This window comes from Cygnus atratus, chromosome 10 (genome assembly GCF_013377495.2).
Source record: "Cygnus atratus isolate AKBS03 ecotype Queensland, Australia chromosome 10, CAtr_DNAZoo_HiC_assembly, whole genome shotgun sequence".
Classification (NCBI taxonomy): Eukaryota; Metazoa; Chordata; class Aves; order Anseriformes; family Anatidae; genus Cygnus; species Cygnus atratus.
Window position 1 is genome coordinate 1,826,321 of NC_066371.1, and position 14,796 is coordinate 1,841,116.

At 52.1% G+C, this 14,796-nt stretch overlaps 1 protein-coding gene across 5 annotated transcripts in view; it reads right to left on the reverse strand.

The window, feature by feature from the left end:
- Positions 1-2,051: 2,051 nt before the first annotated feature.
- ITPR1 (inositol 1,4,5-trisphosphate receptor type 1) overlaps positions 2,052-14,796 on the reverse strand; it is a 170,395-nt gene continuing 157,650 nt past the window's right edge. For 4 of the 5 annotated variants that reach the window (XM_035546713.2, XM_050712753.1, XM_035546715.2 and 1 more), the window contains 2 exons: positions 7,873-8,034; positions 2,111-3,445 (listed from right to left, as the gene is read on the reverse strand). In XM_035546713.2, the coding sequence (XP_035402606.1) occupies positions 3,359-3,445; positions 7,873-8,034 (249 nt within the window). In that variant the 3' untranslated portion in view covers positions 2,111-3,358. Of the gene's footprint in view, positions 3,446-7,872; positions 8,035-14,796 lie in introns of all 5 variants that reach the window. The other variant, XM_035546712.2, reaches the window with a different exon arrangement.

The window sequence follows — 14,796 nt, forward strand, 5'->3', positions numbered from 1 at the left end:
ACGGGGGCAGGGAGGAGCCGCTCCTCCTGGCCACCATGGAACCGGGGGTTTGATCAAGAGAAGGTCGGCTCCTGCGCACACACCTCTGGCTGCGGTCGGCAGCGCCGGTTCTGTTCCTTGAAGTAATGTGCCGATATTCGGAGCTATTCCACCAAGTGAGCGGTGCTCACCCATCTCACCGTTTGTGGAGGTTTCCCCGAGCAGGATGACAGCTCATTTCTGACGTTTCTGAGAAAAACTACTACAAAATCTGCAGAGGTGGACAGCGGGAACCTCGTACCGCATCCCATGGCGCCTCAAGGGACTCGGCCTCTGAGGTCCTGGCAGCAAAGGCCCATGTAAAGAACACACGGGTGTCATTAGAGTCTAGTCTTAGGTTTTGAAGATTTTTTTTTTCACTTTAAAGGCCACAAATTGTGAATAAATGTTTTTGTAATTTCAACAGACAATCAGCTTTTGGGGACAAGAACCCCTACAAGGCGGCAGTCCAATTGCTCCCCGAGGCAGCTCTGCTGGAGCTCCGTCACCAGGTGCCCCGAGGTGCCAGCCCTCAGCCCTGAACCAAAACCCTACACAGGCAAGAACCCCAAAATCTGTGGGGTCATGAGCGCCGTACGCTGGGGGCTTTGTCCACTCCCCCCCTCTGCTGTCACAGCCACGGCCGCAGCGGTCGCACACCCCAGGTGATCCAGGCTGGAGAGAAAAGTCAAAAAGCCGTGGAAGCCAAACGGAGCAAGAAGAGAAAAGTACAACGTGATGGGAATAGGCAAAATTTTGTCATAAAAATGGATTTCCAGAAGTGAGTGCTACGCTTGTTGGTGGAGGGCAGGCAGAAGACAGCAGCCCTCCTCTGCCGACCAGAACCGCCGCCAGGCCGGGACGCGGGACCAGCCCCAGGCCCCGGCACGCAGCCCCCTGCCCGCTGCCCGCTGCCGCCAGGGGGGCTTCGCTTCGCTGCAGGCACCCGGCTGCAGCTGGAGCTCGGGGGAAAAAGCTTTTTGCATCTCACCGCATCTCCTGGGAAATGACAACCACCCGTGAAAACAGCAGGTTTTACACAGCTGGTTGTCGCACGGATCGCTGCACAGACTGAGGTCTGCGCCTCTCGCTGAAGCGCCTGCTATTTTTGCCTTTTTAAGGCAAAGACGAAGCAGGGCTGCACGTCCGTGCCCCACACGGGGCTCATGCCTGCTGGAGGCTCTCCTGCCTCCCCCCCGCGAGTGCGGAGCCTCCTCCCTCTCACCTGAATTGTGGGAAACACCAGGAAGCCTGACAGAGCTGTGTGTGTGTGTTTATCCCCGGATGGCACGAAGGGAAGAAGTGAGTCAGATGCATGTCTCTACTGTTCAGAGAAAATGAAATCCTCCTCCCTTTATTGCACAACCCCTGATAGCAGTTGCATCTGTCACGTTCCCTGTGCATGCACCTTGCTGGAGGCCAGCGGCTGCAGAGGAGAAGGCAACGTTTACTGGGATACGTATGGAAATGATGTGTGATGAAGTAGTCACAGAAGCACCAGCAGATCTCTGGCTCGGAGGCTGCAGGTCAGGATTCCCCTCCTCTGTGGGATGCGTTTGGTTGGTGTTTTGCGATGACCTGTGGCAGGGAGACGCGCCCTTTTCAGACAGTTGTGTTCGCTTACCAGATTAAAGATGATTAATGGTACCAGGTGGTTCCTGCTACATCTTCATCAAACAGACAGTCAGCAGCGCTCCTGCACACACCGTGGAACTGGAGCCCTTTTTTTTTTTCCCCTCAGCCGGAGGATGCCATGCCCAAAATATCAGCAGTCCAAGTCTGAAGTGTCAGAAACTGGAGAGCGTTCCCGTGAGGCCGCTGGGGCGGCGGTGCCCCTCTGCCGGAGGAGGGATGACTTGGCTCTGCGATTTCCAGACCCACCTCTGCCCCCAGAGCTGGGCACGGACGAGCGCGATCCTTGCCTGCAAGGCCCCTTCGGAGCAGCTTCCAGGGCGCCTCGGCAAGCGTGAGACCAAGCAGAGCCACCCCCAGCCCTGAGGGGGGACAAACCACCAGCAGCCTGTGACCACGTAGTATTTTGCATCATTTATTTAAATACCTATATTTATGCATTTACAAATTTTCATAGCTCTGTTTGTAGCTTTTTTTCTTTTTTTTTTTTTTTTTGTTGACAGTATTGCAGAGAAGTTAGCTTTTGTAAAATGAGGTCCATGTATAAAACTATGCAACAGATTGAAGGAAAAAAAGAAGTTCCTCTCATACTTTCTAGAATCAGAAACCAAAGAAAGTGACCAAATGGAGGGGGAGAGAGAAAGAAAGGGGTGGGACAAAACAACCTCACAACGAGTGGCTCTCTCACGAGTATTACATATGTCAGTGCTCAGCTACAGTCCTAGCGGGATAGTTCACGTTTCAGGTGGTGCAATGCCTGTTTGCTGAAGCTTTAGCAGGCACAGAGGTCTCTAACGAAAAAACAAAAGGAAAGGATCCTACACTGAGGAATGCAAAGCCTGGACAGCCTCGTTATAGGTCTCAGGTGTCATGGCACAAAATGCCTGTAAGAGACTGCACCGACTCACCAGTAGTGCATACTCATCCTAAACTTCATTTTGCATAAAAAGTTCCCTTTAAGAAATCTTAGCATTTAAAAAAAATTGGTATCTGAGCTCTTCTAGCCTCAGTACTTTGAAGAAATCACTTGAAAAAATACCTCCTGTTTTCCTCCTCTGGAAGCTTCAAAGTAAGGTTTTGGTTTAATTGATATCAATTTAACAGCTCGTGGGTTCCCAGCGTTATCTCTGGGAGGAAGAGGCAACAGATATGGCATTGCAAGATATTTACACACATGGTACAAAAATGTCCAAGGGTATGAAAAATCACCAGTAACACAATTTTGCAGCAGCCTCATTTACACCTGTAATTTTATACCATTTATTACATTGTACTAACACACCAGATTCAAAGATGTGCACTCCCTTTAGGACACCAGGAGTTACAAATATATTGTGATTGCATAATTCATATTGCACAATTGTATAAAAACATAAATACTAGCTATTCTATTTTTTTTTAAATACAAAATACATGTCACATAGTCAAATATTCTTTTCAAGTGCAATTCAGGTGCTCTCTTTAGTCCTTCCAATAAAAAGGCAATTTTGATAGTTTTGGCACAAGTTTGCCCTCCTTCGTGTGCCAACAGTTCTAATTACAATACGTATGCCCAAAACTTTATATAGTAGCAGTCATATACATACAGTATAAAAACAGGGTATTTACAAAATGAACTAAACATACACAGAAGCAGCCTCAGTGGTTGGATCTGAACTCGTTTAGCATTATTCACGTCGCTGCGAGAGGGAGAAGTGACCCTTCTGACTTACGCTGGTTGCTGTGGGTTCACATTCATGGGAGGAGGGTGTCCTAGGAGACCGATGCGCTGTTTCTGCTTCCTCTGTTCGGTCATCTGGAAAATTAAGAAGTTTGCTCATTAGGCCTAGACGCTTCCTGTGTGTCAGCACGCAGAGCGCCCCAGCGCCGCGCTCTGTGGGCAGGGTTTAGGCTGAAATCCACTTTCTGCAAATAACGCTCTCCTGCCCGCTCTGCCAGCCAAGTGCCAGCGGGTGGAAAAGGTGACTCCGAACCCACCTGGGAGATCTCGGGGATATCTGCGACCCGCTGCTGTCACCGCCTCGCAGCTCGCAGAGGGTCACACGTGTCCCAGACCCTGCGTTTTACACACCTGAACACGTGTCCCAGACCCTGCGTTTCAGAGGCAGCGAGTGCTCAGGTGTGAGCCCGGCGTGGGAAAAGGACTTGGTCGCAACAGGCAGCTCCGGGCAGCCTCCGAAAGCTCCTCGGCGTACCACAGGCCGTGCAGCACCGCGCACACCGCTAGGCCCGGCACCTAAACGGGCTGGGTGTGTGTAATTACGCTCACTTATTCACTAGGGAAAGGACTGAAATCCGACATTCGTCCTGAAACCATAATTAAACTCGATTACAGCCTGGTGCCTTGCTCAACGCCTGACCAAAGGGGAGGCAGAACTGTTATTTTCTGTTACTTTTTAAGAAAAATTACCACACTCTCACAAGGCTAGGTCACACCTCGCGTTCTCTGTCACATACTTTTGGAAGTCTACTTTCACAGAAAGCTCCCGAGGCTTCGCAGGAGTAGGCGAGTGGAAGAGAGGGGTCTCTGCAGGCGCGCTGCTCTCCTGCCGGGCCAGCTGGGACTTCTCCTCCAACATAACCCACAAGTTGGCAGCGCAAGGAGGCAACGAGGCCTCCGTTTTAAAGGTGCCTGTTTACCTTAATTAGTTTCACTGAGCAAACCAAGAGCCGTGATTTCACACAGAGTGATTCAGAGGACACGTGAAGTACAAACAGGAAAGGACGGGGAGCGAGCAGTGTAACGGGCCTGCACGAGGCAGCTTTCGTGTTCTGTGAAATCCCAAAGAGATGGCGTGCTCTGACACAGGCGTGCTTAGGAGGAGCCAGCCCTGCCTTTTGGAAACAGGAACACGAACGCAATGCCCATGCAGAACGTTATTCATCCTGCAAAATGCACAGCTCTTGTCCAGGAGGCGTGGGGCTGCACGATGGGGCAGTTTCCATCCGTACCCCACCGATGTGGAGAGCGAGCCTGCTGTGAAGGCTCGGCAGCCACAGCGACCCGTGCCCGGGGCCTGGAAAACAACAGGAGCCGCGCACGCTTGGCAGGGGAGCTGCCAGCTGCCGGGGGCGCCACGAGCAGGCGAGCAATGCCGAAAGGATGAAACAACAAAACCAAACCACGGGGCGCGCAGTTCAGCCGAGTCCAGCTGGACTCCCAGATAACCGCGTGTGATTACGTAGGTGCGCTCTGCCTAGGTCCAAAGGTTACCTGTGAGTTGGAATCGGCTCCAGCACCGCGAGCACCGCATGTGCCAGCTGCGTGGGCAGGACACCGACTGCACACGCACAACGTGCCACGCAGCCTGCAGCGCTCGCCTCCCCTGCTGCGTGCCCGGCACCCGCGCGGGCAGGGTGCGGGACGGGGGCAAGGCCCGGCTCCGAAGACGCCGACGTCTCCTGCGGTGCCTCACTTACTGAGATAGGAAGCGTTGGGAAGGACTTCTGAAGGATTGCAGCTAAGGCCCTGCTGCTGCAGACAGTTGTTGTGAGCTGTTTGCACAGAAGACCATCGAGATTTTACCGGCTCTCGGTGCGTTACTCCCGTTTCAGAGAGCGGGCACGCTGCACTTCGGCTTTAAACACTCTCTGCGGAAACCTAACGGGCTCGAACAGCGAATGAATGAGAGGTTTGCCCTTTATTTGATTGCAAGAAAATAAATACAAATAGAAGTTCCCTGAGCTAGTTCCTTTTCCTGGAGACAGTTCCTAACCGGGAGGAGGGACGCACCAGTTTTGTCACATAATTGGAGCATCCTGCAACCAAAGCAGGGTTCTCTCACTAACGGTACTTAGGGGAATTCCTAAAAGCTATCACAACATTAATGAAGCTGGTTTCCTCTCTTGCTTTTACAGTCAAATAGCTCTTTAAAAGCTAAATCCTTCATTCTTATTTTCACAAAGAGCAAGAAGGTTTTTTTAGTGCTTGGGCAGCCAAGAGCTGCAAGCTTTAGAAATAAATGCGTTCATCCAAAGCTGGCTTCAGTCGATGGAAAGACTCCTGTTGACTGCAGACCACTTTGAGTCAGACCCTTCAACAGGAAGACATAAGACACATGTTTCAAGATAATTGTTTCCAGGCAAAAGAGCAAAAACGCTACCCAGCAAGTATTAGAGCCCAGACAAAAGAGCAACTGCCTCTATCCTCTGCCCTCAAAACCAACTGGAGCATGGGGGTCCGTGGCACGGTGTCTGAAAACTAATTACAGCCAAGAGCAGCAAGATTTCCTGCTCTCAGGCTGACGCTAATCCCTCCCTGTGCTCCGCGGGGCGCTGGGGAAGGCCCCACTCATCAGAAAAGCAGAGCGTGATCGGAAGCCAGAGCGCCGGGTCTCCGTCGGTGCCGTCTTCCCAAGCTGTCCCCACGAGGGCGACTTGCCTGAGCAGGAAAGAGGCCAAAGCGGGGCAGGGATGGGAAGCAGGCATCAGGTTAGTATTGAAGAGAGCCGTGCCGACTATTGTACAGTAGGTAGATCAACTCTGATAATGAACCAAATTTGCTGGCCATTTCTGCCCTCCACAATGCCACCGACTGCCCTGGGATACTGCCATGTGCAAGTCCACAACCCACTTCACCCGGCGCAGCTCTCTCCATCCACTCAGCTAACCGAACCATCTGCCTTCGGTTATTGATCCATGAAGACAAGCAGCTAGTCACTTTACTGCCACAAACAGCTCCGCAGGGCGAGCAGGAGCATTTTGTCCTTTTGCTCCCAGTTAGGCTGCAAATCACACAGCAACACGAAGGAAACCACTGCTGCCTGCCGGGCTTCTGCAGGGCCATCGCTGGGTTTGGGCAGGGAGCGATCCCAACAATGCCCTCGCTCCTCAGCAAAACCAAGGGGACTCCCAGGACAGTGCTGTCTGTGCCATCAAAAGCTACTAGTGGCTATTTGTTCTGACCCTAATAAAACATTTAGAAAAGGAGGCACGGTCTATTAAGCATCTGTAATTAATCCTAGAGTTGGGGTTTTTTGTACAGAAGATGGGAGTAGGGAGCTAAGAAATGAGTAGCTGGGGGTACTCACTGAATACTCACTGAACTCCCCTTCAGAGGGAAATTTTGGCGAGTGCAAAGCCAACACAAGGGCACACACAGAGCAGGGAGAAGCGGTCACCACGCCCCTTTGGGGATATAAGGGGTCTCCTCTCCTTTCTTAAAATTTGTATGTGCTGTACAGATAAGCATAACCTCCAGTACTTCTCTGGAGAGCAATATGACAGTGACCACAGCAACCCAGCCGAAACCTTTCTCCACCCAGATCTCTTGTTTTTGGAGGGCTCTACCCTGTACTAGCTGTCAGTGAAACGTCAGGTACGAGGAGTTACAAACTACGGTGCAGTTAATTCACAGATGTTGTCTCTGATCAGCTATTACTTCAGCTTCACATTATCTTAAATAATCCGTTGCGAACCTCTCCCAGAAAGAACAATGTTTACACAAGAAGTACAACTTCAAAACACTTAAAGCCATTGATCTCAGTTACATGCAGGAAGGAGATGGACAAAACCAAAAGTTAACGCATCTCCTCAAACTCTCATTGCACCAAGAACTGCTGCACTGAAAAACTACCAGAGGTCTATCCAGGGTTCTCGTGTTAAGCAGAAGCAATACACGCAATGCAAAACACTTCTGTGGGTACGCCTGTGCTGCAGGTTTAAGCCTAACAGTAGCAGGTTCTTATCTGCACGAGCAGTGTGGCTGTAGCACGAAGGAGACCACTGCAAGCTAACCACTCAAGAATTTCTCCAGTTTCTCAGTGGGTTTTGAGGTCCGTGCAGCAGCACTATGCTTTTCTCAATATCTTCTGACTTACAGGATCATGCTAAAGTCTTGGGGTTAGAAGGTGTATTAACAACAAAAACATAAACAAAAAAAAATACAGGCGACCTGCGCTGGTGAAAACTGACTACAATTAATGTCAACTTTGATTTTTCAATGCAAGTTTTTCCTTTCAGGAGGGGACCACTTTAGGCTACACTGTTTCTCTTAGCACTGCCAGGCAGGTGTGCTGTGGTACTGGGCTTTGGGAGGATGGTTTTTGTTCACTGCTTTCCTAAACACGAGTTACTTCAGAGAAGTACTGCACAGGGCTCGCAGAGTCCGTGGAGCTGCAAAAGGCCGCCGGTAAGAGAGGCGTGCAGGAGCTCTGAGCTGCCCACACACCTGCGTGTGTGTCTGCGTGTGTGCCCGCACGCCCACCGTCAGGTCTCCCTTACCTGGTCTTTGAGCTCTGACAGCTGGCCAGAGAGGTTGGTCACCAGCTTCATGGTGGACTCCAGCTTCTCCTGCAGGTTCCTCAGCTCATTCTGCTCTCCTTCCGAGTCGCTGCTGACCAGAGACATGGCACGCATCCGGGGGAACCAGTCCAGGTTTCGCTCCTGAGGATCAGGCACAGGTTTGTCATTAGTGCTCGCCACGGGAAAGCCTGCACCTGGGCAGCGGGGAGCACAGCACCGTGCTGGGGTACTGCTCAGGGACACGAGCCCTGCAGCACTTCCATCTCACTGGAAAGTTTGCAAAATTGCCCACCAGAGGCAATAAGGCACTCCAGGTGTACCTACTGAAAACTCGGACTCTTCTCGTTGGCTTTTCCTTTCCAGCAGCTCATCACCCCCAGCCGTTTCTTTCCCAGCTACACTTCAGCGTGAGACATGGACATTGGACAAAGAAACCGCCCACACTTCATGTCAGCACAAAGCACTTTCCAGTGCTAGGAAATTGCTGCCACCTTACAGTTTTCTAACTCACGTTTGTTGAAATTTTGTGCTGATGCAGTTGGTTTTTCTACTTGGGTCAAGCAAAGCTTGGCTGTGCTTTCTGCTGGAAGGAACCGTGTTCTACCTCAAAACGCTTCTACAGTTGAAATACCTTCTTTTTAATGAAAAAGGAAAAAAATCTGTATTATTACCAGATGGTTCAATTTAAAACGTGTGGACAGATTAAATTGCAATGTATTGCTCATAACCAAGTTTTCGCTCAGAGATAAAGTCTCTGATGCTCCACGTTCAAGGTATGGTCAGGAACTTAGCGGACAGATGCTTCGTTTTATTAATATGTACACAGAGGTTCACACATACCCTCACTTACACGCCAGTGACGTTAAAAATAAAAGCAGGAACGGAATAGAAAGCCACAAAAGAGGCGGAGGGGTGCGTACCGCATCTCGACACCTAAAGTTTAGCGCTGGTTTCCTATCTAGTCTGGTTCCCCTCCCACACTGGAGATGCTCTCTAAAATGGAAGTGAAGGTAACACAGGACGAGAGGAGGATGTGTGCTCTCACAGGTGACATTTAGCAGCTGTTCCTCTTTCAGACAGACCAGATGAGCTGCTAACAGCCTACTGGCCGAGCAGCATCCCAAACCAACGACCGCTCAGCACCACCGATTAACGCCAACCAAAGCTGGGGGAACTTCCCAGTGCTTCCGCAGGCCAGGCTGGGCACTTTCTCAAAACTACAGCTTATTTTTATGGCACTGTGAACTCGCTTTGGATTTTTGCCATCGCCTGCCTAAACCTCTAATTCAAACCCACTCCCCCACCCCTCTGCCCCCCCGGCGTGCTCAGTCTTTTCCAGGAGCATCCACGGTGCTGAAATGAGGGCTGCGCACCTCTGCGGAGAGTCACAGTCACGGCCTTTCTGCAATTCAGATCTCTTGCCAAGAATCATCATCTTAAATTAGTTGCTTCTGATCTGCTCGGGGTTTACTACTGCAGAGATTAAAAGGCCTAAATTAGGCCCTTTCCCATGCAGTGCAACACAGGATTCCCACATGATGCAAAACTGCCAGAAAGGCTTTTCTCCTGATCTCTGTTTGCAGGGCAGATGGTTTCTGCTAATAAAAGAAAATATATATATACAAAAAACATGCCTTTATCGAGACAAGTGCCAAAATATTTTGGACTTTAGGGAAAGACAGTCCCACAGCTAAGATTTAAGAGCAGTAATGGGCAGCAGTTCACTGCGTGCTTCCAGCAGGAGTAAAACACCGGGCTAGGGACGAGCGGGCAGCTCTGTCGCTTGTGTTCACTACTGCCACAACGCATCTTTCCCGAACGGGGCAGGGGGATCAACTAAGAAATTGCTGTTCCCCTCCCTGCTGTCCTCGAAGCTAAACATTTTCAAGGACAGAGCAAATTGGACTAAAACGCAATTTACACTCACAGGCTGGCCTGGACCCCAGGGCCATGTCCTGAAGCTTGCAGGCAGACCCAAGAGCAGAGCCCGGCGGCTGTGCCCACCTCCTGCGCGTCCCTTACTCGCCGTGGCAATATTTTCTTACCCTTGCTCCCAAAGGGGTGAGCTTTCCCTGCCCACAGCGCTCCCAGGCCCTCATCCGTACGTCCCGCTCGTGGAGCAGGACCCGGGGCCAGCACCTTTTCCCTACCCGTGATGTTTCGTTAACAAACACCCCAAACCTTTTCTACTTTGCGATATGAGCAGAGGCTGGAGCTGCTGCTGGAGTTTTGTGCTTACTGGCTTTCTGAAAGCCCCGGCTCTTGAAGTCACTTGAGTATGGGAAATAAATCTCGGCTTTCACTTGAACAAACCAACAGAATACCTTCTCTAGTTCTCGTGGCTATGGTGAAGGATTAAAAATAAAAGCGATCCACGTGAACTCCACGAGCTGAGAAAGGAGAAGGCTGACAAAAAGGCCACAAGACCGATGGCTTCCCTATCGGCCTCCTGAGGTGGGAGGGCAGGAACGGCACCTGGGACGGGGCACACCGCCCCGCGCCTGCTCTGCCTGCCCAAGAGCGAGCCCGGGCACCTGGGAATTTCCTGCGCAGGCAGGGACAGGGCGAGGGGAACACCTGCGAGGCCCTGCCAGCCGTTCTGCTGGCCTGGGCGACCTCCAGCCCGTTCTCCCATCTGCGCCCTGCTCCGCAGAAAGAAGCCCGCGAGCCTGGGCGCACCTTGCTGAGGTGCTGGATTCTGCCCCAACGCCCGTCCCTGGCTGCTGGGGGGGGGCTTTTAAATAATTGACAGCGATGCCTTCGGCGGAGATGGTGGAAACGGAACCAAGCAGGAATGTGAAAAGGTCGCTTGCTGGGGGGCCCGCGGGGCCGGCGTGCGCAGCCAGCCCAGCTCCCCGGCCCCGCGCCTCCCAGCAGCGCTCGGTCTGCAGAGAAATGCTATTCAAGGTTGAATAAAAGATTTATATCTTGATGATCTAGTTTCTGCTGAACTTTAACTGAACACCAGGGTGCCTTTAAAGATACAGCCTGACATCCTTCACTCGAGGTTTGGTAGTTTCTTCTTGTTTGTTTGTATTTTTTTTTTTAAAGGCACCAGGCGAGCCCTAAAGCCCAGGCCTCCATCCCGTTCCCCTGCCTGTCCACCGGGCTGCCGTGCGCCCTCGGCGGCTGCTGGCACCCCGCATACCAATGCAGTTATGCACTGTCTGCTGTGGTCCTCCTGCAAGCCGAGGCACCGCGATCCTGGTGTGCAGTCAGCTCCCTCTTCCCGTCACAGTCGCAGCTTCCTCTGTTTGAGCAGACAAACTGCCTACAGCCACTGACGGAAGCTGGCTAACCACAAGCGCTGGGTTTCGGGTTAGCTCTTTTCTAGGTAAAGTTGGAAAAGTCCCTCTTGTAAAGCAAATATCATTAAATCTCAGACATGGGGGCGATGCTGACCAGTCTCTTAAAACGTCCATGATTGGAAATTTGAAAAAGAGGAAGCTGCGTTGCATGATGCAGATGCAATTCATTCTGAGAAGTGCCCGCTCTTCCCTGCTTCTGCCGAAGAGTTTATTCTAAGAAAGGTTCCCGAGACGACCTCAGCGCGGAACGTGCCAGGGGCTGCATTAGCTCCGCTCCCCGGGCACGAGGCGGCCGCTAACGGCGCAGCCGGGCTCGGCCTCGCCGCCGGCCCCGAGGAAGTCGCCGCTCCTATTCTGGGCCTCCGTTCTGCCAGCTACTGCCCTGCCTAATATTTATAGGGTGCTGAAAGGCTGATTCGGAGCTCGTCAAAAAATAAATCCCGATAGCCGGCGCAGCAGGCCTCTGCTTAGTCAGGGGAGGTGATGGCAGCAGATTTCAATTTGTCACGTGTCATTAAAAATCCCACACCTAATGAACAGCTCTGGGAAGTGCTTTGAAACTGAAAAGCTCTGTGCAATTTGTCGTTGTTTTGTTTGTGGCAAGATGCAACTCCTCATGGTTCTTCCTTGTGCTTCTTGGAAAAAGCCCCACGGCAGGCTCTCTCTCTTTCTTCTGCCAACAGCTTACCATCACCTCTTCCACACCGAATCGACTTCTCTCCTCTTCACGAAGAACTTGATGGTGCCCCCACCCCACACTAAGAATAGTTGCAAGCCCCACCTGTGTCTTTAAATTGGAGGCTAATGATATATAAAAAAGAAAAAAAAAAAATCTATCTCCTTTTTCACTGTTGCTATAGTACAGAAGCGGCATCTGCACTGGCGCAGAGCCCGGCAGCAGGAGGGAACCTGGTGGGCAGACAGCTTCCAAAGGTGGAAGAAGATCACATCTGTATAGGAACGATCCCACCATCCATCCCAGCAACAGTTCTGCTGAAGTGACTCACTGGTGCTGGCCGTTTGTTTATCACAAGCGGGGTTACCTCACCAAACACCACCAGGTCAACGTGACTGAGGCGGGTGGCCCTGGTGGGAGCTCCCGGAGGAGACCTCGCTCCTTCCGAGCGGACAGTGCCACCTCTTCGCAGCAACCTACTTCTGGTTGTTTGGATCTAGATTTTAACTAAAGTAGGACGTATTACATCACGAGCCGTTGGGCAGGACAAAACAATTAAACATGCAAAGCCTGAGCAAACAGCTGCCGGCGGCTGCAGCGACCCACCTCCTCTTGCTCAACATGTCCGGTAAGGGCCCGGGTGGCCTCCGGAGCACCCACGGCACGGGGTCAGGGCCTCCGGGGGCACTTGTGGGCTGGAGGAAGTGGCGGCGATGACTCAGGGGACGGCCATCTCCTCACCACGTGCGGCCCAGGCTGCAGACAGAACAGTTTATTTTGCCCCCAGCGCTCCCCTCTCCCTCCCTCTGGGGCCGGGCTCCAGCAGCAAGGACAGAGCGGGCGCGTACCCTGAGGGCGTCGGGACTCGGCCCTCTTTGAGCACCTTATGCGAACAGGGAACTGCGCTGCACCCTGCGCTGCTTCTGTCGCCCACCCAGACCCTTCTTCTGGCTCATGGAGACTCGCTTGGCCCAAGCGAAGCCCGAGGTGCCCCCAGGGCTGCAAAGCTGCTGCTCGCAGCCCAGACACCGGCAGGGTCTCGCGCCAGCACCCGGCTGCCTGCTGGGAGGCACGAGGCCACCTCAACACCAGGGGGTGACGTGAGGAAGATGCTGGGGGCGAGGGGAAGGAAAGAAAAAAATCCCAAACTCAAAAAGAAGCTTTGCTGGGCGCTGTTGGAGAGGAGAGTGCTGCTGGAGAACAGCAAGGCTTACACCTCTCCCCGCACTGTGCCGAACAGGTGAGGAGTGAAGGAGGACAAGTGCCCCCCCCGACTGCAGCCGCTGCAGGGATGTCACATATTTAATCAGAGCACTCCCAAGGCCAGGCTCCTTCCTTCCAGGTACCACCCACCGCGCCTTTGTTCTCGCAGGCTCCCTGCAGGGCACGGCCCTGCCCGGGTCACTGATCGGGGAAGACCAAGGCCCGGGAAGGCAGTGCAGGGGTGTTCTCTGGTGAAGGCCGCAGGCACGCCGCCTCGCACGCCTGGGAGGGACCGGCACGCCGGCACCACGCGGGGAAGGTCGGCCTGACCGAGTGCCTCTCCCCACGCTGCCCGTTTGCACCTTGCCTTTCGCGTCGAGGGTGCAACCAGGAGCTGGGCTAACGAAGCCCAACGCTCCGGCCCGTGCCTGTGACGCAGAGTTTCCAGCAGCCAAGGGCCTCCTGCCAAGCACACCTCTTGGCTCTTCTCTACCCCTGCTATTATTTATTATTTAACCCTGCAATTATATTAGCTAAGCCGGTAAGGTATCTCAAGATGCAGCTTGTTTGGAAGATACCACACCAAATTAAGCACAATCAGCTCCAGCGCTGACCTCCTCAGCCCTCCTGCTCCCCGGCCTGCGGTCAGTGCCCAGCTCTGACGCCCTGGGCTCTCCACTGACAGCCCAACAACACCATACAAGAGATTCGAGTGGGCTGCCCTCTTCCGTGCCTGCAGTCTGTCCACAATCTACAGGCATGACAAATCTTTCCTACTTGATTTTGCCCTAAAGTAAAGGATTCCCAGGCACAAACTACACACGAACATAACCAAGTTCTAACATTTAGACTAATTTCAGCCACACGTCTTTCACCAACGCTGGAACTGGTAAGCCCCTTTTGCAATCCCTTGGCCACTTGTTTTTGCTGCAGGGGCTTCAGTTCAGATGCAGTCCCAGCCACCTCCAGCTGAAGTGTATTCAGCCCGGGGCCTGGGGACAGCAACCTTTCAAAGCCATTATCAGGGAGAGCCGTGCATGTCGTGAATCACACACTCCTGCCATGTTGCAGAGCACGACAATCGTGGCTTAACTCCTTAAAGGAGGCTTCAAGTTGAACTTACACTTCTGGAAGAATGCAATTCTAAAGCTTGAGACTAATGAAACCTTGCTGTTGCTGATTGGGAGGCAGAAGTTGCAGGCTACACTGGATACTCGATAAGAAGAAACACTTTCCAACCATGGTAGCACATAGCTCAAGACCAAAAGAAGAAAGCCCAGCACTACATTTAAATGCCCAGTTTTATACAGAGATTAATTCAGGCACAAAAGGAAATCCTTAGCCTTCATTTCCATTCCAAATTCCTTTAAGGATATCTGCACCATCACTTCTATTTATAAATGGTTCATTTTCAGATGACAACACAATCCCATTTGAAGTTCAGGACTCAGCGCTCTAGATCTGGACATGTGAGCTTGGGCAATCCCTAACACCTCTGCCTCAGTGTTGTAACAGAGGTTAATGACATGGATCCTTCTTGGCACAACACTACATTAAAAGTCTGTGGAAACTGCAAGAGCTAGTTAGGAAGTTCTGTGTTATGAACTTTTCCAAACAAGTCTATTTTTAATATGCATATCTGCGTGCATACAATCACTCAGCTCTTACCCACTCTGATCAAACACCAACGTGAAGGTGTATATGCAAATCCTTATT